This window comes from Salmo salar, chromosome 02 (genome assembly GCF_965601325.2).
Source record: "Salmo salar chromosome 02, fSalSal1, whole genome shotgun sequence".
Classification (NCBI taxonomy): domain Eukaryota; kingdom Metazoa; phylum Chordata; class Actinopteri; order Salmoniformes; family Salmonidae; genus Salmo; species Salmo salar.
In genome coordinates, this window is record NC_138292.1 from 8,177,837 (window position 1) to 8,202,895 (window position 25,059).

The following is a 25,059-nucleotide window of genomic DNA, read 5'->3' on the forward strand; positions in this document are numbered from 1 at the left end:
GAGGCAATTTGCATCCCAAATGGCACCCTATTCCTTTAGTGCACTACTGTTAACCAGGGCTTATAGGGTGTCATTTGGGATGCATCCTCTCTCTAGGGAAATAAGATATTCCCTAAAAGATAGAGATTGGGACAGAACCCTCTCCTTCCTTCAACGTCAACAGTTCTGCTTGGAATGCACATGGGACTTGAAAATCAAAGTCTCAAAGTCTCTGTAATTGTATCACTCTGCCCCCATCTAACCTCTGTGGGTAATTTGATTTCTATTTATGCTTAATTCTCTGATCTTGTCCACTCATGGCATAGACCTCTTTAAAGGGTTATACAACTAGTGGTAATGATTTAACATGTAGAACTGGAGATTATATAACACAGTGTCCACTGGGGCCAGGCAGGCTGGTGGTGAAACAGCACCAGAGGAGGCTGGTGAGAGGAGGACGCCTCATAATAATGGCTGGAATGGAGTGAACGGAATGGTATCAAACAAAATACATTCATTCCGTTCCAGCCATTACTATGATCCGTGTCCTCCCCATTTAAAGTGCGACCAGCCACCACTGTACAGCACTCATGGATTATCCAAGACACTAATTTAGGTACAGCTCCAAGAAATGTTTCTTAGGAATGACAAATGCTCTGCCACTCCATTGCCTGGATATACATAGGGTATAAATTAAGGACATTTATTGTAGTTCAATTGTTGTTCAATGAGTCTCAGTAGCGCCACTGTGTGGTTAGCTTGGGAATGGAACATTTCATTCAAGAGTTTGTATGGTATGTTTACACATTTTATTATTCAATTCAGGCAAGAACATTATGATCTGAAATGGCTAAATTAGCAAGTAAAACAATTCTTTAAATCCTCAGATAAAATACATAAAATTGCTACAAAATAAATGTCCTTCCCATCACTCAGTGTATATATCCTATTAAAATAGTAAATTATTTTAAAAAAGCAAATGTCACCCATCGCAGTCAAGATTTGAGAAATCACATTGTCTGTCCTCTTCCATAGGAATCCAGGTTGCATCCAATGTGTTCTATTCACTAGCACATTCCATAACATTCCATGATGCATTTTAGAAGCTCGGAATCCAAAGTTCCATTTCCAGGTCCAAGTGGTGATCGTCATAGGCAACAGCAGGAGGTCCGTTGGAGGCATCATGGTAGCTTCAATCCAGCATGAACATTCTATTTGTTCCCCAGTGCTGTGCTGGGTAAATACTGCTTCCGGTGGCCGATTCCATGGCTTCTGACCAGACAACATCAACAGTCATTCTTTGTTCATTTCCCAAAGATTTAACATGTTGTATCGACCACAGTTAGTCAACATCCAGTAGGTGATCTACTGTACTGCACACGGACGACGTTCGCTATGGCGTGTCAATGCCTTTAGTTCCTCAGGTACTGTGTGTGGCCACCTGTAGAGCATCAGAGACCAGCTACTGATGAGCTCTGTCAGTGTAGGGGACCCCCTCACACTGGCCTGCTCTGGGGCCCTCTCCACCTCCACCCAACCTCCAGCCCAAGGGGTCATCCATCACCACTTCACCTTCCAGACAGAACATTTAAAACATGTCAGTGAGGAAAACCAGCAGATTGGAATTAGTTACACTGATAATCACCTAGGGCTGTGTCCCAAATTGCGCCCTATTCCCTATGCAGTGCACTACTTTTGACCAGGACCCATATTCACTGGGTGCTGGTCAAAGGTAGTGAACTAAATAGGGAACAGGGTGCCATTTGGGACACAGCTCTAGTTAAATAGGAAAGACCCAGAGACCTAAATTCAGCGTAGGCGTTTAAAAAAGTTCAGTCTTAATTTAAATTGTCTGCCCAAACTCACCTGGTATAATCTGGGTGTGTAAACTCCCCTGGTATAATCTGGGTGGGTAAACTCCTCGGGTATAATCTGGGTGGGTAAACTCCCCGGGTATAATCTGGGTGGGTAAACTCCCCTGGTATAATCTGGGTGGGTAAACTCCTCGGGTATAATCTGGGTGGGTAAACTCCCCTGGTATAATCTGGGTGGGTAAACTCCTCGGGTATAATCTGGGTGGGTAAACTCCCCGGGTATAATCTGGGTGGGTATACTCCCCGGGTATAATCTGGGTGGGTATACTCCCCGGGTATATTCTGGGTGGGTAAACTCCCCTGGTATATTCTGGGTGGGTAAACTCCCCAGGTATAATCTGGGTGGGTATACTAACCTGGTATAATCTGGGTGGATAAACTCCCCTGGTATAATCTGGGTGGAGAAACTCACCTGGTATAATCTGAGTGGGTACACTCACCTGATATAATCTGGGTGGGTAAACTCACCTGGTATAATCTGGGTGGGTACACTCACCTGGTATAATCTGAGTGGGTACACTCACCTGGTATCATCTGGGTGGGTAACCTGACCTGGTATCATCTGGGTGGATAAACTCCCCTGGTATAATCTGGGTGGGTACACTCACCTGGTATAATCTGGGTGGGTACACTCACCTGGTATAATCTGAGTGGGTACACTCACCTGGTATAATCTGGGTGGGTAAACTCACCTGGTATAATCTGGGTGGGTACACTCACCTGGTATAATCTGAGTGGGTACACTCACCTGGTATAATCTGAGTGGGTACACTCACCTGGTATCATCTGGGTGGGTACACTCACCTGGTATCATCTGGGTGGGTACACTCACCTGGTATCATCTGGGTGGGTAACCTGACCTGGTATCATCTGGGTGGGTAAACTCACCTGGTATAATCTGGGTGGGTAAACTCACCTGGTATCATCTGGGTGGGTAAACTCACCTGGTATAATCTGGGTGGGTAAACTCACCTGGTATAATCTGGGTGGGTAAACTCACCTGGAATCATCTGGGTGGGTAAACTCACCTGGTATCATCTGGGTGGGTAAACTCACCTGGTATCATCTGGGTGGGTAAACTCACCTGGTATAATCTGGGTGGGTAAACTCACCTGGTATAATCTGGGTGGGTAAACTCACCTGGTATAATCTGGGTGGGTAAACTCACCTGGTATCATTTGGGTGGGTAAACTCACCTGGTATCATCTCGGTGGGTAAACTCACCTGGAATCATCTGGGTGGGTAAACTCACCTGGTATAATCTGGGTGGGTAAACTCCCCGGGTATAATCTGGGTGGGTAAACTCCCCTGGTATAATCTGGGTGGGTAAACTCCTCGGGTATAATCTGGGTGGGTAAACTCCCCTGGTATAATCTGGGTGGGTAAACTCCTCGGGTATAATCTGGGTGGGTAAACTCCCCGGGTATAATCTGGGTGGGTATACTCCCCGGGTATAATCTGGGTGGGTATACTCCCCGGGTATATTCTGGGTGGGTAAACTCCCCTGGTATATTCTGGGTGGGTAAACTCCCCAGGTATAATCTGGGTGGGTATACTAACCTGGTATAATCTGGGTGGATAAACTCCCCTGGTATAATCTGGGTGGGTACACTCACCTGGTATAATCTGAGTGGGTACACTCACCTGGTATAATCTGGGTGGGTAAACTCACCTGGTATAATCTGGGTGGGTACACTCACCTGGTATAATCTGAGTGGGTACACTCACCTGGTATCATCTGGGTGGGTACACTCACCTGGTATCATCTGGGTGGGTAACCTGACCTGGTATCATCTGGGTGGATAAACTCCCCTGGTATAATCTGGGTGGGTACACTCACCTGGTATAATCTGGGTGGGTACACTCACCTGGTATAATCTGGGTGGGTAAACTCACCTGGTATAATCTGGGTGGGTACACTCACCTGGTATAATCTGAGTGGGTACACTCACCTGGTATCATCTGGGTGGGTACACTCACCTGGTATCATCTGGGTGGGTAACCTGACCTGGTATCATCTGGGTGGGTAAACTCACCTGGTATCATCTGGGTGGGTAAACTCACCTGGTATCATCTGGGTGGGTAAACTCACCTGGTATCATCTGGGTGGGTAAACTCACCTGGTATAATCTGGGTGGGTAAACTCACCTGGTATCATCTGGGTGGGTAAACTCACCTGGTATAATCTGGGTGGGTAAACTCACCTGGTATAATCTGGGTGGGTAAACTCACCTGGAATCATCTGGGTGGGTAAACTCACCTGGTATCATCTGGGTGGGTAAACTCACCTGGTATCATCTGGGTGGGTAAACTCACCTGGTATAATCTGGGTGGGTAAACTCACCTGGTATAATCTGGGTGGGTAAACTCACCTGGTATAATCTGGGTGGGTAAACTCACCTGGTATCATCTGGGTGGGTAAACTCACCTGGTATCATCTGGGTGTGTAAACTCACCTGGTATCATCTGGGTGGGTAAACTCACCTGGTATCATCTGGGTGGGTAAACTCACCTGGTATCATCTGGGTGGGTAAACTCACCTGGTATCATCTGGGTGGGTAAACTCACCTGGTATAATCTGGGTGGGTAAACTCACCTGGTATAATCTGGGTGGGTAAACTCACCTGGTATAATCTGGGTGGGTAAACTCACCTGGTATAATCTGGGTGGGTAAACTCACCTGGTATAATCTGGGTGGGTAAACTCACCTGGTATAATCTGGGTGGGTAAACTCACCTGGTATGATCTGGGTGGGTAAACTCACCTGGTATAATCTGGGTGGGTAAACTCACCTGGTATAATCTGGGTGGGTAGCTCTGTGCCATAGTAAAAGCCATTTTCCTTTTCTGATGATTTAGTGAAGTTGTCCAACTAGAACAAGAACATATTGACTTATTTTATTATAACAATATTTTCTAGCAAATGTTCCTAACTGATAGTTCTGAAACAAAAGACCTTCATACAGACAATACCCTAAATATTATTTTACAATACGATGACAAAAGTAGTTCAGTGATAACCTTTCATTTGGTTAGGGTAACTGACCTCAGTACAGAAAGATCCAGAAAGTCGACTTGAAATAGTTCCTGTTTCCTGATTCTTGCAGCTACCACAGAAAAAAACAAGGAGGTGCCATGCATAATATGTGATTCTACAAGTCTATCTTTGAGATAAGTACAATAATGTGTTATTCTACAAGTCTATCTTTGAGATAAGTACAATAATGTGTTATTCTATAAGTCTATCTTTGAGATAAGTACAATAATGTGTTATTCTATAAGTCTATCTTTGAGATAAGTACAATAATGTGTTATTCTACAAGTCTATCTTTGAGATAAGTACAATAATGTGTTATTCTATAAGTCTATCTTTGAGATAAGTACAATAATGTGTTATTCTATAAGTCTATCTTTGAGATAAGTACAATAATATGTGATTCTACAAGTCTATCTTTGAGATAAGTACAATAATGTGTTATTCTATAAGTCTATCTTTGAGATAAGTACAATAATGTGTTATTCTATAAGTCTATCTTTGAGATAAGTACAATAATGTGTTATTCTATAAGTCTATCTTTGAGATAAGTACAATAATGTGTTATTCTATAAGTCTATCTTTGAGATAAGTACAATAATGTGTTATTCTATAAGTCTATCTTTGAGATAAGTACAATAATGTGTTATTCTATAAGTCTATCTTTGAGATAACTTTTACACTTTGGAAGACTACAACTTCACAGCTGCATAGCAGGAAAACTTCCAGTACTTGTGTCTTGCAACACTGTACATGATAACCAAATGCATCGGTATCATGATTTCCTAGTGGGATTACCTACCTGACACTGTCTGACAACAACGCATCACAATCCATGGAGGGCTCCATTTGCAGATGATTCTAAAAAACAATAAAATCAACATATCAATCCTGAGAATACATGATTGTGTAGTCTCACTTGTACCAAACTCATAGCTGTGGGATTGAAAAAAAATTGTTTGCATGCAACTATTGGAATTAGGGTCGCAATATTCCAGTAACTTTCCCAAAATGCCAAGTTCTTCCAGAAATCCTGGTTGGTTAATCACCAAGGCCAGAGAGGAGTAGTGAAACAAGGATCTGACCTGTCCTGCGTTGCCGTTGCTGTCAGATGACTGGGGAAAGCCCATCTCTATGTCCTGCTGGCTGGCCTGTTTACGCCGTCTTGTTATAATGTAGTCATACGTGCTCATTCTGTTTAACACTGCAGAGACCAGAGGAATGAAGGAAGGAAGACATGCAGTATGTAGTGTCTTGTTGTGATGACCTTGTGTATTGTTGTAATGCTGCAAGAGAAACATCCTCAGAGAGAATAATGAAGTGTTGTCATGCCAACTCACATACACATACACTATTCCATCGGTTCCATTGTACTAAATCAAGCTAAAATCTAGTATATGGAAGGTATTCAAAAGTATTTTGACATATGTACAATATTTTACCCAGGTCTGGGCCCGTATTCACAAAGTCTCAGAACAGAACTGCTGATCAATGATCAGTTTTGCTTTTCAGATCATAATGAACACGCTTATGTTTTTATATCCTAGATCAGCACTTTCACTCTGAGACACTTGATACATACAGCCCCTGGACCAGTTTGTAACTCACAGAGATAGATGTGGAAGCCCAGTAGGTGAACCAGCAGCAGTAGAGAGCCAGTAGCCAACATGACCGTGAGGAAGGCTACAACCAGGAGACTCCCTGAGCTTGTCTCCATGGGTACCAGGGGCAGGAAGACCAGCCACGTCCCGTTACTCATCACACCTACAGACAGGAAGACCAGCCACGTCCCGTTACTCATCACACCTACAGACAGGAAGACCAGCCACTTCCCGTTACTCATCACACCTACAGACAGGAAGACCAGCCACGTCCCGTTACTCATCACACCTACAGACAGGAAGACCAGCCACTTCCCGTTACTCATCACACCTACAGACAGGAAGACCAGCCACGTCTCGTTACTCATCACACCTACAGACAGGAAGACCAGCCACGTCCCGTTACTCATCACACCTACAGACAGGAAGACCAGCCACGCCCCGTTACTCAACACACCTACAGACAGGAAGACCAGCCACGTCCCGTTACTCATCACACCTACAGACAGGAAGACCAGCCACGTCCCGTTACTCATCACACCTACAGACAGGAAGACCAGCCACGTCCCGTTACTCATCACACCTACAGACAGGAAGACCAGCCACGTCCCGTTACTCAACACACCTACAGACAGGAAGACCAGCCACGTCCCGTTACTCATCACACCTACAGACAGGAAGACCAGCCACGTCCCGTTACTCAACACACCTACAGACAGGAAGACCAGCCACGTCCCGTTACTCAACACACCTACAGACAGGAAGACCAGCCACGTCCCGTTACTCATCACACCTACAGACAGGAAGACCAGCCACGTCCCGTTACTCATCACACCTACAGACAGGAAGACCAGCCACGTCCCGTTACTCAACACACCTACAGACAGGAAGACCAGCCACGTCCCGTTACTCATCACACCTACAGACAGGAAGACCAGCCACGTCCCGTTACTCATCACACCTACAGACAGGAAGACCAGCCACGTCCCGTTACTCATCACACCTACAGACAGGAAGACCAGCCACGTCCCGTTACTCATCACACCTACAGACAGGAAGACCAGCCACGTCCCATTACTCAACACACCTACAGACAGGAAGACCAGCCACGTCCCGTTACTCATCACACCTACAGACAGGAAGACCAGCCACGTCCCGTTACTCATCACACCTACAGACAGGAAGACCAGCCACGTCCCGTTACTCATCACACCTACAGACAGGAAGACCAGCCACGTCCCGTTACTCATCACACCTACAGACAGGAAGACCAGCCACGTCCCGTTACTCATCACACCTACAGACAGGAAGACCAGCCACGTCCCGTTACTCATCACACCTACAGACAGGAAGACCAGCCACGTCCCGTTACTCATCACACCTACAGACAGGAAGACCAGCCACGTCCCGTTACTCATCACACCTACAGACAGGAAGACCAGCCACGTCCCGTTACTCATCACACCTACAGACAGGAAGACCAGCCACGTCCCGTTACTCAACACACCTACAGACAGGAAGACCAGCCACGTCCCGTTACTCAACACACCTACAGACAGGAAGACCAGCCACGTCCCGTTACTCATCACACCTACAGACAGGAAGACCAGCCACGTCCCGTTACTCATCACACCTACAGACAGGAAGACCAGCCACGTCCCGTTACTCAACACACCTACAGACAGGAAGACCAGCCACGTCCCGTTACTCATCACACCTACAGACAGGAAGACCAGCCACGTCCCGTTACTCATCACACCTACAGACAGGAAGACCAGCCACGTCCCGTTACTCAACACACCTACAGACAGGAAGACCAGCCACGTCCCGTTACTCATCACACCTACAGACAGGAAGACCAGCCACGTCCCGTTACTCATCACACCTACAGACAGGAAGACCAGCCACGTCCCGTTACTCATCACACCTACAGACAGGAAGACCAGCCACGTCCCGTTACTCAACACACCTACAGACAGGAAGACCAGCCACGTCCCGTTACTCATCACACCTACAGACAGGAAGACCAGCCACGTCCCGTTACTCATCACACCTACAGACAGGAAGACCAGCCACGTCCCGTTACTCATCACACCTACAGACAGGAAGACCAGCCACTTCCCGTTACTCATCACACCTACAGACAGGAAGACCAGCCACGTCCCGTTACTCATCACACCTACAGACAGGAAGACCAGCCACGTCCCGTTACTCAACACACCTACAGACAGGAAGACCAGCCACGTCCCGTTACTCAACACACCTACAGACAGGAAGACCAGCCACGTCCCGTTACTCAACACACCTACAGACAGGAAGACCAGCCACGTCCCGTTACTCAACACACCTACAGACAGGAAGACCAGCCACGTCCCGTTACTCATCACACCTACAGACAGGAAGACCAGCCACGTCCCGTTACTCATCACACCTACAGACAGGAAGACCAGCCACTTCCCGTTACTCATCACACCTACAGACAGGAAGACCAGCCACGTCCCGTTACTCATCACACCTACAGACAGGAAGACCAGCCACGTCCCGTTACTCAACACACCTACAGACAGGAAGACCAGCCACGTCCCGTTACTCAACACACCTACAGACAGGAAGATCAGCCACGTCCCGTTACTCAACACACCTACAGACAGGAAGACCAGCCACGTCCCATTACTCAACACACCTACAGACAGGAAGACCAGCCACGTCCCGTTACTCATCACACCTACAGACAGGAAGACCAGCCACGTCCCGTTACTCAACACACCTACAGACAGGAAGACCAGCCACGTCCCGTTACTCAACACACCTACAGACAGGAAGACCAGCCACGTCCCGTTACTCATCACACCTACAGACAGGAAGACCAGCCACGTCCCGTTACTCATCACACCTACAGACAGGAAGACCAGCCACGTCCCGTTACTCATCACACCTACAGACAGGAAGACCAGCCACGTCCCGTTACTCAACACACCTACAGACAGGAAGACCAGCCACGTCCCGTTACTCAACACACCTACAGACAGGAAGACCAGCCACGTCCCGTTACTCATCACACCTACAGACAGGAAGACCAGCCACGTCCCGTTACTCATCACACCTACAGACAGGAAGACCAGCCACGTCCCATTACTCAACACACCTACACAGACAAGGGCCGTTTTTTTGCCCATACCTGACATAGATGATCAAAATCATCATCCAATTACTTCTCTGATGACCTTATATTGAACCCAGTCGTCTGCATTGCCTCCTCTCTATCTAGTCTAGTTAAGCTGACCTAACACCACCAAAGACCACGACTCTGGTAAACTGTGGTGAGGTGATGAACTCACTGGTAAACTGTGGTGAGGTGATGAACTCACTGGTAAACTGTGGTGAGGTGATGAACTCACTGGTAAACTGTGGTGAGGTGATGAACTCACTGGTAAACTGTGGTGAGGTGATGAACTCACTGGTAAACTGTGGTGCGGTGATGAACTCACTGGTAAACTGTGGTGCGGTGATGAACTCACTGGTAAACTGTGGTGAGGTGATGAACTCACTGGTAAACTGTGGTGAGGTGATGAACTCACTGGTAAACTGTGGTGAGGTGATGAACTCACTGGTAAACTGTGGTGAGGTGATGAACTCACTGGTAAACTGTGGTGAGGTGATGAACTCACTGGTAAACTGTGGTGAGGTGATGAACTCACTGGTAAACTGTGGTGCGGTGATGAACTCACTGGTAAACTGTGGTGCGGTGATGAACTCACTGGTAAACTGTGGTGAGGTGATGAACTCACTGGTAAACTGTGGTGAGGTGGTGAACTCACTGGTAAACTGTGGTGAGGTGGTGAACTCACTGGTAAACTGTGGGGCGATGCGGAGATAAACTCACTGGTAAACTGTGGTGAGGTGATGAACTCACTGGTAAACTGTGGTGAGGTGATGAACTCACTGGTAAACTGTGGTGAGGTGATGAACTCACTGGTAAACTGTGGTGAGGTGATGAACACACTGGTAAACTGTGGTGCGGTGATGAACTCACTGGTAAACTGTGGTGAGGTGATGAACTCACTGGTAAACTGTGGTGAGGTGATAAACTCACTGGTAAACTGTGGTGAGGTGATAAACTCACTGGTAAACTGTGGTGAGGTGATAAACTCACTGGTAAACTGTGGGGCGATGCGGAGATAAACTCACTGGTAAACTGTGGGGCGATGCGGAGATAAACTCACTGGTAAACTGTGGGGCGATGCGGAGATAAACTCACTGGTAAACTGTGGTGAGGTGATGAACTCACTGGTAAACTGTGGTGAGGTGATGAACTCACTGGTAAACTGTGGTGAGGTGATGAACTCACTGGTAAACTGTGGTGAGGTGATGAACTCACTGGTAAACTGTGGTGAGGTGATGAACTCACTGGTAAACTGTGGTGAGGTGATGAACTCACTGGTAAACTGTGGTGAGGTGATGAACTCACTGGTAAACTGTGGTGAGGTGATGAACACACTGGTAAACTGTGGTGAGGTGATGAACACACTGGTAAACTGTGGTGCGGTGATGAACTCACTGGTAAACTGTGGTGAGGTGATGAACTCACTGGTAAACTGTGGTGAGGTGATGAACTCACTGGTAAACTGTGGTGAGGTGATGAACTCACTGGTAAACTGTGGTGAGGTGATGAACTCACTGGTAAACTGTGGTGAGGTGATGAACACACTGGTAAACTGTGGTGAGGTGATGAACTCACTGGTAAACTGTGGTGCGGTGATGAACTCACTGGTAAACTGTGGTGAGGTGATGAACTCACTGGTAAACTGTGGTGAGGTGATGAACTCACTGGAAAACTATGGTACGGTGAGGAGAAGAAAACATACTGTCAAACTGTTGTGCGGTGCGGAGACTGGCAGGGTCCATATAATGCTGGATGAAGATGAACAGGATGACCACGAGAAGCACGAGGACGCCCAGCGTAGCAGACAACACCGTCACAAAGAAGTACCTGAGGAGGAGAAACAGAGAAACGTGGCTTTGATCTCAATCAAATGTATTGGATTTAACCTTGTCCTTTTTATATGAGGCACAAAGTGCTTTCCAGTTACCCGGCCCAGACCCCAAAGAACAAGCAAAGCAGATGCTAAAGCAAAGTGGCTGAAATAAACTACATTTAAAAGAATGATATTCAAAACAATATTTCCTCAAACTCTTAGTAGTCAACGTTGACTGAAATGGGCCATCCTCCCATGCTTCCTCTTACCAGTAGTTCTGACCTCCCACACAGTTATTCAGCCATTTACAGTGGTGGTCAAAGTCTTTAATACACTTGTTGCACACACCACAGTGCTTCACTTTCGGGTCCCTAGAGAGAGACACAGAGAAACCACATCAACCTTGTTGCAATTTCCTCAATGAGAAAAAAAACAATTGTATCTCAATGTATAGTATAATGCAACAGGTCAGAAATATATACTTTTAAAGGGGAAATCCTGAATTCAAACCGGAACAAAATATCCGCCCGCCACTTTTAAAAGTGAAAACATTTGACCATTTCCAGATTGCTCTTTTAAAGAGACTTGGGTGAGATACATACACATTGATTTTACACAGGTAGCAGTGTAGGTTGTGGATAACATGAGGTTGTTTCTTCTTGTCGAAGACAGGCAGTGGGTTGGAGTAGCTCTTCTTGGCACGGACGCCTGCCTCTGCTGGGTCTATAGACACGGCAGCTAGATGGGTGACCAGGTGCACAATGAAGGCTATACCAGTCAGCTGCATAGTGGAATGGTCAAGGGTCTAACAAGGGAAATATTGATAGAATTTATAAAATAACCACACCATGAACCATAGTAGAATCCAAACCAGCTTGAATATCTGATTCAGTATCGATGTTTGACATAAGAAGTGTCCACTCTCATTCCAGATGTCATTTTCACAGACCTTAGTGACTTCAAATGACTATACGGTATACTAGTGAATAATACTAGTGAATAATACTAGTGAATAATACTAGTGAATAATATAACCTTCAACTCATTCATGATCTTCTCACAGAAGATTCCATTGTGTGTGGAAGAGCCACACATAAGAAACGGGGCATTTAGGAGAGCCATGGAGGTACACAAAAGCTTCTCTATGTGAGGAGGAGTAGTAGTGCCAAGTCTGAATAAATAAACCCTTTCTGTTTCTGCCATCAACCTGCTAGCCTTTAAACAAGAGGTGCAGCTGACATCATACTGCAGTCAAATCAAGACAAAAGAGCTGTGATGACAGTGGCTTACATCCCAAATGTCACCCTATTCCCTATATAGTGCACTACTTTAGGTCAAAAGTTGTGTACTATGTAGGGAATAGGGTGCCATTTGGGACGCATGGCAACATTAAAGCCTTCTATGCAATGTATAGGTCTTGCTCTTCACTCAAAGCAGAAATATTTCAGGAACTGAAACCAAGCAAGACATCTCACAGAAAACATCTGACGTGAACACCTTGGTCAAATATTTACACTTATTTGAGTTGAGAATGACTTTTGGTACTATTCTATTGGTTCTACTTGTACCTGGAAAACTAAATCAAATGGTTCTACTTGTACCAGGCAAAGTCAATCGAGTGCAGCTCAAGTATTTGAAAGTATTTGACCCAGGCCCCCTTGAAACCTTTTCAACCTCGGCTTTCGACCCAGAGTCCTTGACTCCTTGAGTAAAGGTTACAGAGTAGGCCATGTGGCTCCAGGGTGAAGGTAGTAGTGGAATATAGATCCCAAAGCCAACTACAGCCATGTAGCTGTATATTGTCCATCCCACCAGCTGGAAGGAGTGAGGGGGACAGGCCCAGCCGTTAACCCTGGAGAGAGATGCCGTCGAGGGGGTCACCAGCTCATTCCTGCTGCTGCCGCGTGCAGGGGCCGTCCGCCTCAGCCCCCGCCCAAAACAGCTCATCTGGAACACAGAAGACAGCGACACATAGGACCAAGGTCCCAAATGGCACCCTATTCAGTGCACTACTTTAAACCAGGACACATAGTGCTCTGATCAAATGTAGTGCACTATATAGAGACTAGTGTGCCATTTGGGACGGAGCCCAGGCCTTTCTCCTGACCACAATACCTGGCCAGGAAAACCTCTCTGGATGTAGACTATGATGACTAGGACCCTGGTTATAGACTATGATGACTAGGAATCTGGTTATAGACTATGATGACTAGGACCCTGGTTATAGACTACAACCCTGGTTATAGACTATGCTGACTAGCACCCTGGTTATAGACTATGCTGACTAGGACCCTGGTTATAGACTATGCTGACTAGGACCCTGGTTATAGACTATGATGACTAGGACCCTGGTTATAGACTACAACCCTAGTTATAGTCTATGGTGACTAGGACCCTGGTTATAGACTATGATGACTAGTACCCTGGTTATAGTCTATGATGACTATCACCCTGGTTATAGACTATGCTGACTAGCACCCTGGTTATAGACTATGATGACTAGGACCCTGGTTATAGACTATGATGACTAGGACCCTGGTTATAGACTATGCTGACTAGTCACCCTGGTTATAGACTATGCTGACTAGCACCCTGGTTATAGACTATGCTGACTAGGATCCTGGTTATAGTCTATGATGACTAGGACCCTGGTTATAGACTATGCTGACTATCACCCTGGTTATAGACTATGCTGACTAGCACCCTGGTTATAGACTATGATGACTAGGACCCTGGTTATAGACTATGATGACTAGGACCCTGGTTATAGACTATGATGACTAGCACCCTGGTTATAGTCTATGATGACTAGCACCCTGGTTATAGACTATGATGACTAGGACCCTGGTTATAGTCTATGATGACTAGGACCCTGGTTATAGACTATGATGACTAGGACCCTGGTTATAGACTATGATGACTAGGACCCTGGTTATAGTCTATGATGACTAGGATCCTGGTTATAGTCTATGATGACTAGGACCCTGGTTATAGACTACAACCCTGGTTATAGACTATGCTGACTAGGACCCTGGTTATAGACTATGCTGACTAGGACCCTGGTTATAGACTATGCTGACTAGGACCCTGGTTATAGACTATGCTGACTAGGACCCTGGTTATAGACTATGCTGACTAGGACCCTGGTTATAGACTATGATGACTATCACCCTGGTTATAGACTATGATGACTAGGATCCTGGTTATAGTCTATGATGACTAGGACCCTGGTTATAGACTATGATGACTAGGACCCTGGTTGTAGACTATGATGACTAGGACCCTGGTTATAGACTACAACCCTGGTTATAGACTATGATGACTAGGGACCCCTGGTTATAGACTATGCTGACTAGGACCCTGGTTATAGTCTATGATGACTAGGACCCTGGTTATAGACTATGATGACTAGGACCCTGGTTATAGACTATGATGACTAGGACCCTGGTTATAGACTATGATGACTAGGACCCTGGTTATAGACTACAACCCTGGTTATAGACTATGATGACTAGTACCCTGGTTATAGACTACCACCCTGGTTATAGTCTATGATGACCAGGACACTGGTTATAGAATATGATGACTTAGGATCCTGGTTATAGAATATGATGACTTAGGATCCTGGTTATAGTCTATGATGACTAGGACCCTGGTTATAGAATATGATGACTAGGACCCTGGTTATAGACTATGATGACTAGGACCCTGGTTATAGACTACAACCCTGGTTATAGACTATGATGACTAGTACCCTGGTTATAGACTACCACCCTGGTTTTAGACTATGATGACTAGGACCCTGGTTATAGACTATGATGACTAGGACCCTGGTTATAGACTACCACCCTGGTTTTAGACTATGATGACTAGGACCCTGGTTATAGACTATGATGACTAGGACCCTGGTTATAGACTATGATGATTAGGACCCTGGTTATAGACTATGATGACTAGCACCCTGGTTATAGTCTATGATGACTAGGACCCTGGTTATAGACTATGATGACTAGGAATCTGGTTATAGACTATGATGACTAGGACCCTGGTTATGGTCTATGATGACTAGGACCCTGGTTATGGTCTATGATGACTAGGACCCTGGTTATAGACTATGATGACTAGCACCCTGGTTATAGTCTATGATGACTAGGACCCTGGTTATAGTCTATGATGACTAGGACCCTGGTTATAGTCTATGATGACTAGGACCCTGGTTATAGTCTATGATGACTAGGACCCTGGTTATAGACTATGATGACTAGGACCCTGGTTATAGACTATGATGACTAGCACCCTGGTTATAGTCTATGATGACTAGGACCCTGGTTATAGTCTATGATGACTAGGATCCTGGTTATAGTCTATGATGACTAGGACCCTGGTTATAGACTACAACCCTGGTTATAGACTATGATGACTAGTACCCTGGTTATAGACTATGCTGACTAGGACCCTGGTTATAGACTATGCTGACTATCACCCTGGTTATAGACTATGATGACTAGGACCCTGGTTATAGACTATGATGACTAGGACCCTGGTTATAGTCTATGATGACTAGGACCCTGGTTATAGTCTATGATGACTAGGACCCTGGTTATAGTCTATGATGACTAGGACCCTGGTTATAGTCTATGATGACTAGGACCCTGGTTATAGACTATGATGACTAGGACCCTGGTTATAGACTATGATGACTCGGACCCTGGTTATAGACTATGATGACTAGGACCCTGGTTATAGTCTATGATGACTAGGACCCTGGTTATAGACTATGATGACTAGGACCCTGGTTATAGACTATGATGACTAGGACCCTGGTTATAGACTATGATGACTAGGACCCTGGTTATAGACTATGATGACTAGGACCCTGGGGGACCAGTACCGAGAAAAAATGTTTGAAATGTATGCATTCACTACTGTAAGTCGCTCTGGATAAGAGCGTCTGCTAAATGACTAAAATGTTTTAAATGTTTAAGATGCCCCCTGGTTATAGACTACAACCCTGGTGCTATGAGACGTACCCGGGCACACCCTGGTTATAGTCTATGATGACCAGGACCCTGGTTATAGACTATGCTGACTAGGATCCTGGTTATAGAATATGATGACTTAGGATCCTGGTTATAGAATATGATGACTTAGGATCCTGGTTATAGTCTATGATGACTAGGACCCTGGTTATAGAATATGATGACTAGGACCCTGGTTATAGACTATGATAACTAGGACCCTGGTTATAGACTACAACCCTGGTTATAGACTATGATGACTAGCACCCTGGTTATAGACTACCACCCTGGTTTTAGACTATGATGACTAGGACCCTGGTTATAGACTATGATGACTAGGACCCTGGTTATAGACTACCACCCTGGTTTTAGACTATGATGACTAGGACCCTGGTTATAGACTATGATGACTAGGACCCTGGTTATAGACTATGATGACTAGGACCCTGGTTATAGACTATGCTGACTAGGACCCTGGTTATAGACTATGATGACTATCACCCTGGTTATAGTCTATGATGACTAGGACCCTGGTTATAGACTATGATGACTAGGAATCTGGTTATAGACTATGATGACTAGGACCCTGGTTATGGTCTATGATGACTAGGACCCTGGTTATAGACTATGATGACTAGCACCCTGGTTATAGTCTATGATGACTAGGACCCTGGTTATAGTCTATGATGACTAGGACCCTGGTTATAGTCTATGATGACTAGGACCCTGGTTATAGTCTATGATGACTAGGACCCTGGTTATAGACTATGATGACTAGGACCCTGGTTATAGTCTATGATGACTAGGACCCTGGTTATAGACTATGCTGACTAGGACCCTGGTTATAGACTATGCTGACTAGGACCCTGGTTATAGACTATGATGACTATCACCCTGGTTATAGACTATGATGACTAGGACCCTGGTTATAGACTATGATGACTAGGACCCTGGTTATAGACTATGATGACTAGGACCCTGGTTATAGACTACAACCCTGGTTATAGACTATGATGACTAGTACCCTGGTTATAGACTACCACCCTGGTTATAGTCTATGATGACCAGGACCCTGGTTATAGAATATGATGACTTAGGATCCTGGTTATAGAATATGATGACTTAGGATCCTGGTTATAGTCTATGATGACTAGGACCCTGGTTATAGAATATGATGACTAGGACCCTGGTTATAGACTATGATGACTAGGACCCTGGTTATAGACTACAACCCTGGTTATAGACTATGATGACTAGTACCCTGGTTATAGACTACCACCCTGGTTTTAGACTATGATGACTAGGACCCTGGTTATAGACTATGATGACTAGGACCCTGGTTATAGACTACCACCCTGGTTTTAGACTATGATGACTAGGACCCTGGTTATAGACTATGATGACTAGGACCCTGGTTATAGACTATGATGATTAGGACCCTGGTTATAGACTATGATGACTAGCACCCTGGTTATAGTCTATGATGACTAGGACCCTGGTTATAGACTATGATGACTAGGAATCTGGTTATAGACTATGATGACTAGGACCCTGGTTATGGTCTATGATGACTAGGACCCTGGTTATAGACTATGATGACTATCACCCTGGTTATAGTCTATGATGACTAGGACCCTGGTTATAGTCTATGATGACTAGGACCCTGGTTATAGTCTATGATGACTAGGACCCTGGTTATAGTCTATGATGACTAGGACCCTGGTTATAGACTATGATGACTAGGACCCTGGTTATAGACTATGATGACTAGCACCCTGGTTATAGTCTATGATGACTAGGACCCTGGTTATAGTCTATGATGACTAGGATCCTGGTTATAGTCTATGATGACTAGGACCCTGGTTATAGACTACAACCCTGGTTATAGACTATGATGACTAGGACCCTGGTTATAGACTATGCTGACTAGGACCCTGGTTATAGACTATGCTGACTAACACCCTGGTTATAGACTATGATGACTAACACCCTGGTTATAGACTATGATGACTAGGACCCTGGTTATAGACTATGATGACTAGGACCCTGGTTATAGACTATGATGACTAGGACCCTGGTTATAGTCTATGATGACTCGTACCCTGGTTATAGTCTATGATGACTCGTACCCTGGTTATAGTCTATGATGACTCGTACCCTGGTTATAGACTATGATGACTAGGACCCTGGTTATAGACTATGATGACTAGGACCCTGGTTATAGACTATGATGACTAGGACCCTGGTTATAGACTATGATGACTAGGACCCTGGGGGACCAGTACCGAGAAAAAATGTTTGAAATGTATGCATTCACTACTGTAAGTCGCTCTGGATAAGAGCGTCTGCTAAATGACTAAAATGTTTTAAATGTTTAAATGTTTATAGACTACAACCCTGGTTATAGACTACAACCCTGGTTATAGACTATGATGACTAGTACCCTGGTTATAGACTACCACCCTGGTTATAGTCTATGATGACCAGGACCCTGGTTATAGACTATGCTGACTAGGATCCTGGTTATAGAATATGATGACTTAGGATCCTGGTTATAGAATATGATGACTTAGGATCCTGGTTATAGTCTATGATGACTAGGACCCTGGTTATAGAATATGATGACTAGGACCCTGGTTATAGACTATGATGACTAGCACCCTGGTTATAGACTACCACCCTGGTTTTAGACTATGATGACTAGGACCCTGGTTATAGACTATGATGACTAGGACCCTGGTTATAGACTACCACCCTGGTTTTAGACTATGATGACTAGGACCCTGGTTATAGTCTACAACCCTGGTTATAGACTATGATGACTAGGACCCTGGTTATAGACTACCACCCTGGTTTTAGACTATGATGACTAGGACCCTGGTTATAGACTATGATGACTAGGACCCTGGTTATAGACTATGATGACTAGGACCCTGGTTATAGACTATGATGACTAGGATCCAAAGTTCTTCATTTTTTGTGTCAAATGGCCAAGTACAACTTGCCCCCTTCCATCATCACACCAAAAGTGAAAGGGATGTTTTGTGTCTCTTTTAGAACGCATGATGCCACACTGGTAGGCTGCGGTTACATTTGCCAGGGAAATGAGTTGAGTTGTAGCATGACGGCATCGTTACCATCCCCCACAACCATCCTGTATCAACAGCTTATCTCACAGTGTCCATAGCGGTTCAGCATTGTATCTAAACACTCTGGGCTGACGTCCCAAATGGCACCCGATTCCCTATATATTACACTACTTCTGACCAGGACCCATAGCGCTCTAGTCTAATGTCGTGCACTATATAAAGAACAGGGTGCCGTTTGGGACGGACGCAACTGTGGTCATAATATCCAACCCTTCTGGACGGTTTTGGTTAAGATGAAAACAAATTTACTTCCTTTTCTTTGGACTATCTGTTTTTTAAAAACAGAAGTTCGTTTCACAAGGAGGATATTGCTTTGAGCAGTCAGCCAGTCACATTTTAACCTTTCCCAATCAAAGCTGAACTTTTTCTATGACATTTACGCGGACAAACTCCTCCTATGCCACTATGTTTCTATCGTTATTTCTTTCTGACTTAAAATTGTCCCTTCCTCGTCTTACCTTCTCCACTAAGCTGTCAAAATCATAATGACCATTCTCTTAATTCTCAAAATTCAATAGTCAGAATGTTAGTGTATGAAAAATGATGATGCTGTAGAGCTAATCGTATTGTCATCATCTTAATTTTGGCACACATGGGCATTGAGCCAGCGCTTTGACATGGGCGTATGATCCTGTGTGCCTCCTGAGTTCATTGACAGGGGTTGAAATTCGGTTGCCTAGCAAATTCAGTAATAAATCCCTGTGGCGTATTCATTAAGCGCCATACGGAAGAAGATGTACTGAAACTGGGAAAGACTAGTCTAGACTTGTCCTATAAGAAACTCTCGTTTTCGTTTGCAGTTGTAAAACGTTTTGCCCCGGTGTGGACTAATGAATAGGACCCAGGCTTCTTATTTGAGCTCCTGCCAATCGGATGGTTTCTCCGACTACACTGTTTTCCTAGGCAAATAATGTAGCCCTAGTTCCCACAATAGTTGAAACATAAATCGAGACAGGAAAATGTATAGTGAGGCAAATGGCTTTATTATAGAGAAGCCGTAACAAAATGCACCAACCGGACGTTTGTAACTGCGAATGTTCCATAATGCGATTTGTTTTCATCATCTGTCAGTCACACACTCAACAACGCTAGCAAACAACACCACAATCAGAACTAAACATTTTCCAAAACACCAACGTGCACAGCTGCAAACATAAAATACATAAACTGATTAGACACATTATATCAAAACACATCAAATGTTCTATTGAAGTTGACCTTTTTACATCTGTAAAGTGTATTCAGAATTATTAGAAAATTACTTACGTTTGTCGGATGGCGTTCAATAACGAAAAGCACACTGTGATGACAAAAATAAATATTTGCTCAAATTAAGAAGCAGAATTCACCGTCTTGATTGCCCATAATTGTTTGGTTCACCCAATCAGTCGGACTTATGTCTCAACTACAGTCTCTTGCCAAAACGCAAAAGCGCACTGAATCAATTGAGCAGGCAACACTTAGGAAGGCTACTAGGCTATATAAAATGTAACGTACGTAAGATCCATATCAAAGGAACTTGCACGGTGGGTGTCAGTCAATCATCATAAGTTGGAGAACTTATCTCGCCGTGCGACCACTGCTATGGAAACTGGCCTTGGAGAAACGCGCATGCTCCGTACGCGGTGCTAATATAACACCCTCTGAAAGGATGCCTTTAACATTTACCAGGCTGACTGCACAACCAACTTTTTCAGTACTTTTCATACCTAAAACATTATTTTTTTTTTATAAAAATGAAATATATGTCTACATATGCAGCCTAGAACTCTAGCCCTATAACCTTGGCATTGCATTCAACTTCATGTAGCTATAATTAGGGAGATTCTTTCCCATGACTGGTTTGCTTCTTTAGGAGTAATTTACTTTACAGTTATTATGCTACATAATTTATAGCCTCCACAGAACAACAGGAACTGAAACCAGGTAGGAAATACTGTGGCAGTGAAACTTCTGCTTTCTTAACAGACTCCTACACATGCTTTAAAGTCTGCATCCTAAATGGAACCCTGTTCCCTTTATAGTGCACTTTTAAAGAATGTGTAGGAGTCTGTTCCAGTTCATCCGAAAGGTGTTCGATGGGGTTGAGATTTCCCTTCACTGGAACTAAGGGGCCTAGCCAGAACCATGAAAAACAGCCCCAGGCCATTATTCTTCCTCCACCAAACTTTACAGTTGGCACTATGCATTGGGGCAGGTAGGGTTCTCCTGGCATCCGCCAAACCCAGATTTATCTGTCAGACTGCCAGATGGTGAAGCGTGATTCATCACTCAAGAGAACGCATTTCCACTGCTCCAAAGTCCAATGGTGGCGAGCTTTACACCACTCCAGCCGACGCTTGGCATTGCGCTTGGTGATATCAGGCTTGTGTGCGGCTGCTCGGCCATGGAAAACCATTTCATGATGCTCCTGACGAACAGTTCTTGTGCTGATGTTGCTTCCAGGGGCAGTTTGAAACTCAGTAGTGAGTGTTGTAACCGAGGACAGATCATTTTAATGCCCTACACGCTTCAGCACTAGGTGGTCCCGTTCTGTGAGCTTGTGTGGCCTACCACTTCGCGGCTGAGTCGTTGTTGCTCCTAGACGTTTCCATATTACAATAACAGCACTTACAGTTGACCTGGGAAGCTCTAGCAGGGCAGAAATTTGACAAACTTACTTGTTGGAAAGGTGGCATCCTATGACAGTGCCACGTTGAAAGTCACTGAACTCTTCAGTAAGGCCATTCTACTGCCAATGTTTGTCTATGGAGATTGCATGGCAGTGTGCTCTATTTTATACACCTGTCAGCAACGGGTTTGGCTGAAATAGCAGAATATACTAATTTAAAGGTGTCCACATACTTTTGTATATATAGTGTATATTGTTCCTTTGTATCCTGTTTCTTACCCACCGTCCCTAATGGTCTGAATGAACCCTTTTCATAACTTGATGGGCATAAACCAGCACAGACCTACTAACAACATTGACATTCATTTCAGTGTGATGTTTTGAACTCAACATTGAATAGTCTCTTTCCTCTCAGCCACAGAGATAGTGGCTGTGAGAAGAGATGGAACATTGCATGGCAACTGTGTTACCTTTCCATTAATACAAGAGTCCATTCTAGAATTGTCCTTAAATAGAACAGACAGTCCAGCTAAAACTGGTGGGTTGGACATGTAGCTTAGCAACAATAGCTCTTGGGTGGCCTGTAAGAGACTCCACTCCAACATGCTTGTTCCTTTTCTCACTAACAGTGGGCAGCCATGTAAACACAGGGACCAGTCCTTTTCACACCGGACCAATACAACCTGCGTGATAACATCCTTTATGAGAGGAGGACAGTTGGTAGGCTCCTGGGGCCTTATTATATATCAAGTGTCTCAGAGTAAAAGACTGCTGATTTAGGATCAGTTTAGCCATTTAGTTCACAATGAACAGGATTACATGGATGGGGGGGGGGGTCTGATCCTAGATCAGCACTCCTATGCTGAGATGGTTGATACATATGGTCCCTGAGCTTGTTTTTAACCTTTATTGAACTAGGCAAGTTAGATACAAACAAATTCTTATTTACAAAGACGGCCTATCCCGGCCAAACCCTCTCCTAAGCCGGACGACACTGGGCCAATTGTGCACCACCCTATGGGACTTCCGAATTACGGCCAGTTGTGATACAGCCCGGGATCGAACCAGGGTCTGTAGTGATGCACTGCCTTAGACCGCTGCGCCACTCGGGAGCCCTTTTATACCGCTCTGATATCTGCCCTCTTGAAAAGTACGAGATAAGACTCCACTGTATCATATCAATCCCTGAAGTGCCCAAAACATTTGAAAGAAAAGCTAATGAATGACACAGTAGTGTGTACTACTGACACAGTAGGGTCTGTTTGGCCCTGTCCGGGGGTATCATCGGATGGGGCCACAGTGTCTCCTGACCCCTCCTGTCTCAGCCTCCAGTATTCATGCTGCAGTAGTTTATGTGTCTGGGGGCTAGGGTCAGTCTGTTATATCTGGAGTATTTCTCCAGTGTCCTGTGTGAATTTAAGTATGCTCTCTCTAATTCTTTCTTTCTTTCTTTCTTTCTTTCTTTCTTTCTTTCTTTCTTTCTTTCTTTCTTTCTTTCTTTCTTTCTTTCTTTCTCTCTCTCGGGGATTACCTCAGGATTACCTGGCATGATGACTCCTTGCCGTCCCCAGTCCACCTGGCTGTGCTGCTGCTCCAGTTTCAACTGTTCTGCCTGCGGCTATGGAACCCTGACCTGTTCACCGGACGTGCTACCTGTCCCAGACCTGCTGTTTTCAACTCTCTAGAAACAGCAGGAGCGGTAGAGATACTCTGAATGATCGGCTATGAAAAGCCAACTGACAATTACTCCTGAGGTGCTGACCTGTTGCACCCTCGACAACCACTGTGATTATTATTATTTGACCATGCTGGTCATTTATGAACATTTGAACATCTTGGCCAAGTTCTGTTATAATCTCCACCTGGCACAGCCAGAAGAGGACTGGCCACCCCTCATAGCCTGGTTCCTCTCTAGGTTTCTTCCTAGGTTTTTGCCTTTCTAGGGAGTTTTTCCCTAGCCACCGTGGCTTCTACACCTGAATTGCTTGCTGTTTGTGGTTTTAGGCTGGGTTTCAGTACAGCACTTTGAGATATCAGCTGATGTAAGAAGGGCTAAAAATACATTTGATTTGATTTGTAAAAACACAACCTGATGACACAGTACTGTGTAAAAACACAACCTGATGACACAGTACTGTGTAAAAACACAACCTGATGACACGGTACTGTGTAAAAACACAACCTGATGACACGGTACTGTGTAAAAACACAACCTGATGACACGGTACTGTGTAAAAACACAACCTGATGACACGGTACTGTGTAAAAACACAACCTGATGACACGGTACTGTGTAAAAACACAACCTGATGACACGGTACTGTGTAAAAACACAACCTGATGACACGGTACTGTGTAAAAACACAACCTGATGACACGGTACTGTGTAAAAACACAACCTGATAACATGGTACTGTGTAAAAACACAACCTGATGACACAGTACTGTGTAAAAACACAACCTGATGACACAGTACTGTGTAAAAACACAACCTGATGACACAGTACTGTGTAAAAACACAACCTGATGACACAGTACTGTGTAAAAACACAACCTGATGACACAGTACTGTGTAAAAACACAACCTGATGACACGGTACTGTGTAAAAACACAACCTGATGACACGGTACTGTGTAAAAACACAACCTGATGACACGGTACTGTGTAAAAACACAACCTGATGACACGGTACTGTGTAAAAACACAACCTGATGACACGGTACTGTGTAAAAACACAACCTGATAACATGGTACTGTGTAAAAACACAACCTGATGACACAGTACTGTGTAAAAACACAACCTGATGACACGGTACT

General features: G+C 44.7%; 1 protein-coding gene across 2 annotated transcripts; it reads right to left on the bottom strand.

The window, feature by feature from the left end:
• Positions 1 to 765: 765 nt before the first annotated feature.
• On the bottom strand, positions 766 to 24,616 carry zdh11 (Probable palmitoyltransferase ZDHHC11). Of its 2 annotated transcripts, XM_082958843.1 has the most exons (14): positions 21,128 to 24,616; positions 20,897 to 20,930; positions 13,183 to 13,410; positions 12,066 to 12,244; positions 11,733 to 11,834; positions 11,353 to 11,477; positions 8,961 to 9,590; positions 6,735 to 8,918; positions 6,495 to 6,692; positions 5,972 to 6,090; positions 5,689 to 5,747; positions 4,899 to 4,959; positions 4,646 to 4,724; positions 766 to 1,551 (listed from the first exon to the last, which is right to left on the bottom strand). In XM_082958843.1, the coding sequence occupies exons 1-14, from the start codon at positions 21,136 to 21,138 to the stop codon at positions 1,442 to 1,444; spliced, it is 4,119 nt and encodes a 1,372-aa protein (XP_082814969.1). In that variant the 5' UTR covers positions 21,139 to 24,616; the 3' UTR covers positions 766 to 1,441.
• Between the last annotated feature and the right edge of the window lie 443 nt (positions 24,617 to 25,059).

Excerpts from the sequence above, each read along its gene's own strand:
- zdh11 (XM_082958843.1), bottom strand. Across the intron at positions 8,919-8,960 it reads GCTGGTCTTCCTGTCTGTAG|GTGTGATGAGTAACGGGACG; the intron begins GTGTGATGAGTA and ends TCCTGTCTGTAG. Across the intron at positions 6,693-6,734 it reads GCTGGTCTTCCTGTCTGTAG|GTGTGATGAGTAACGGGACG; the intron begins GTGTGATGAGTA and ends TCCTGTCTGTAG.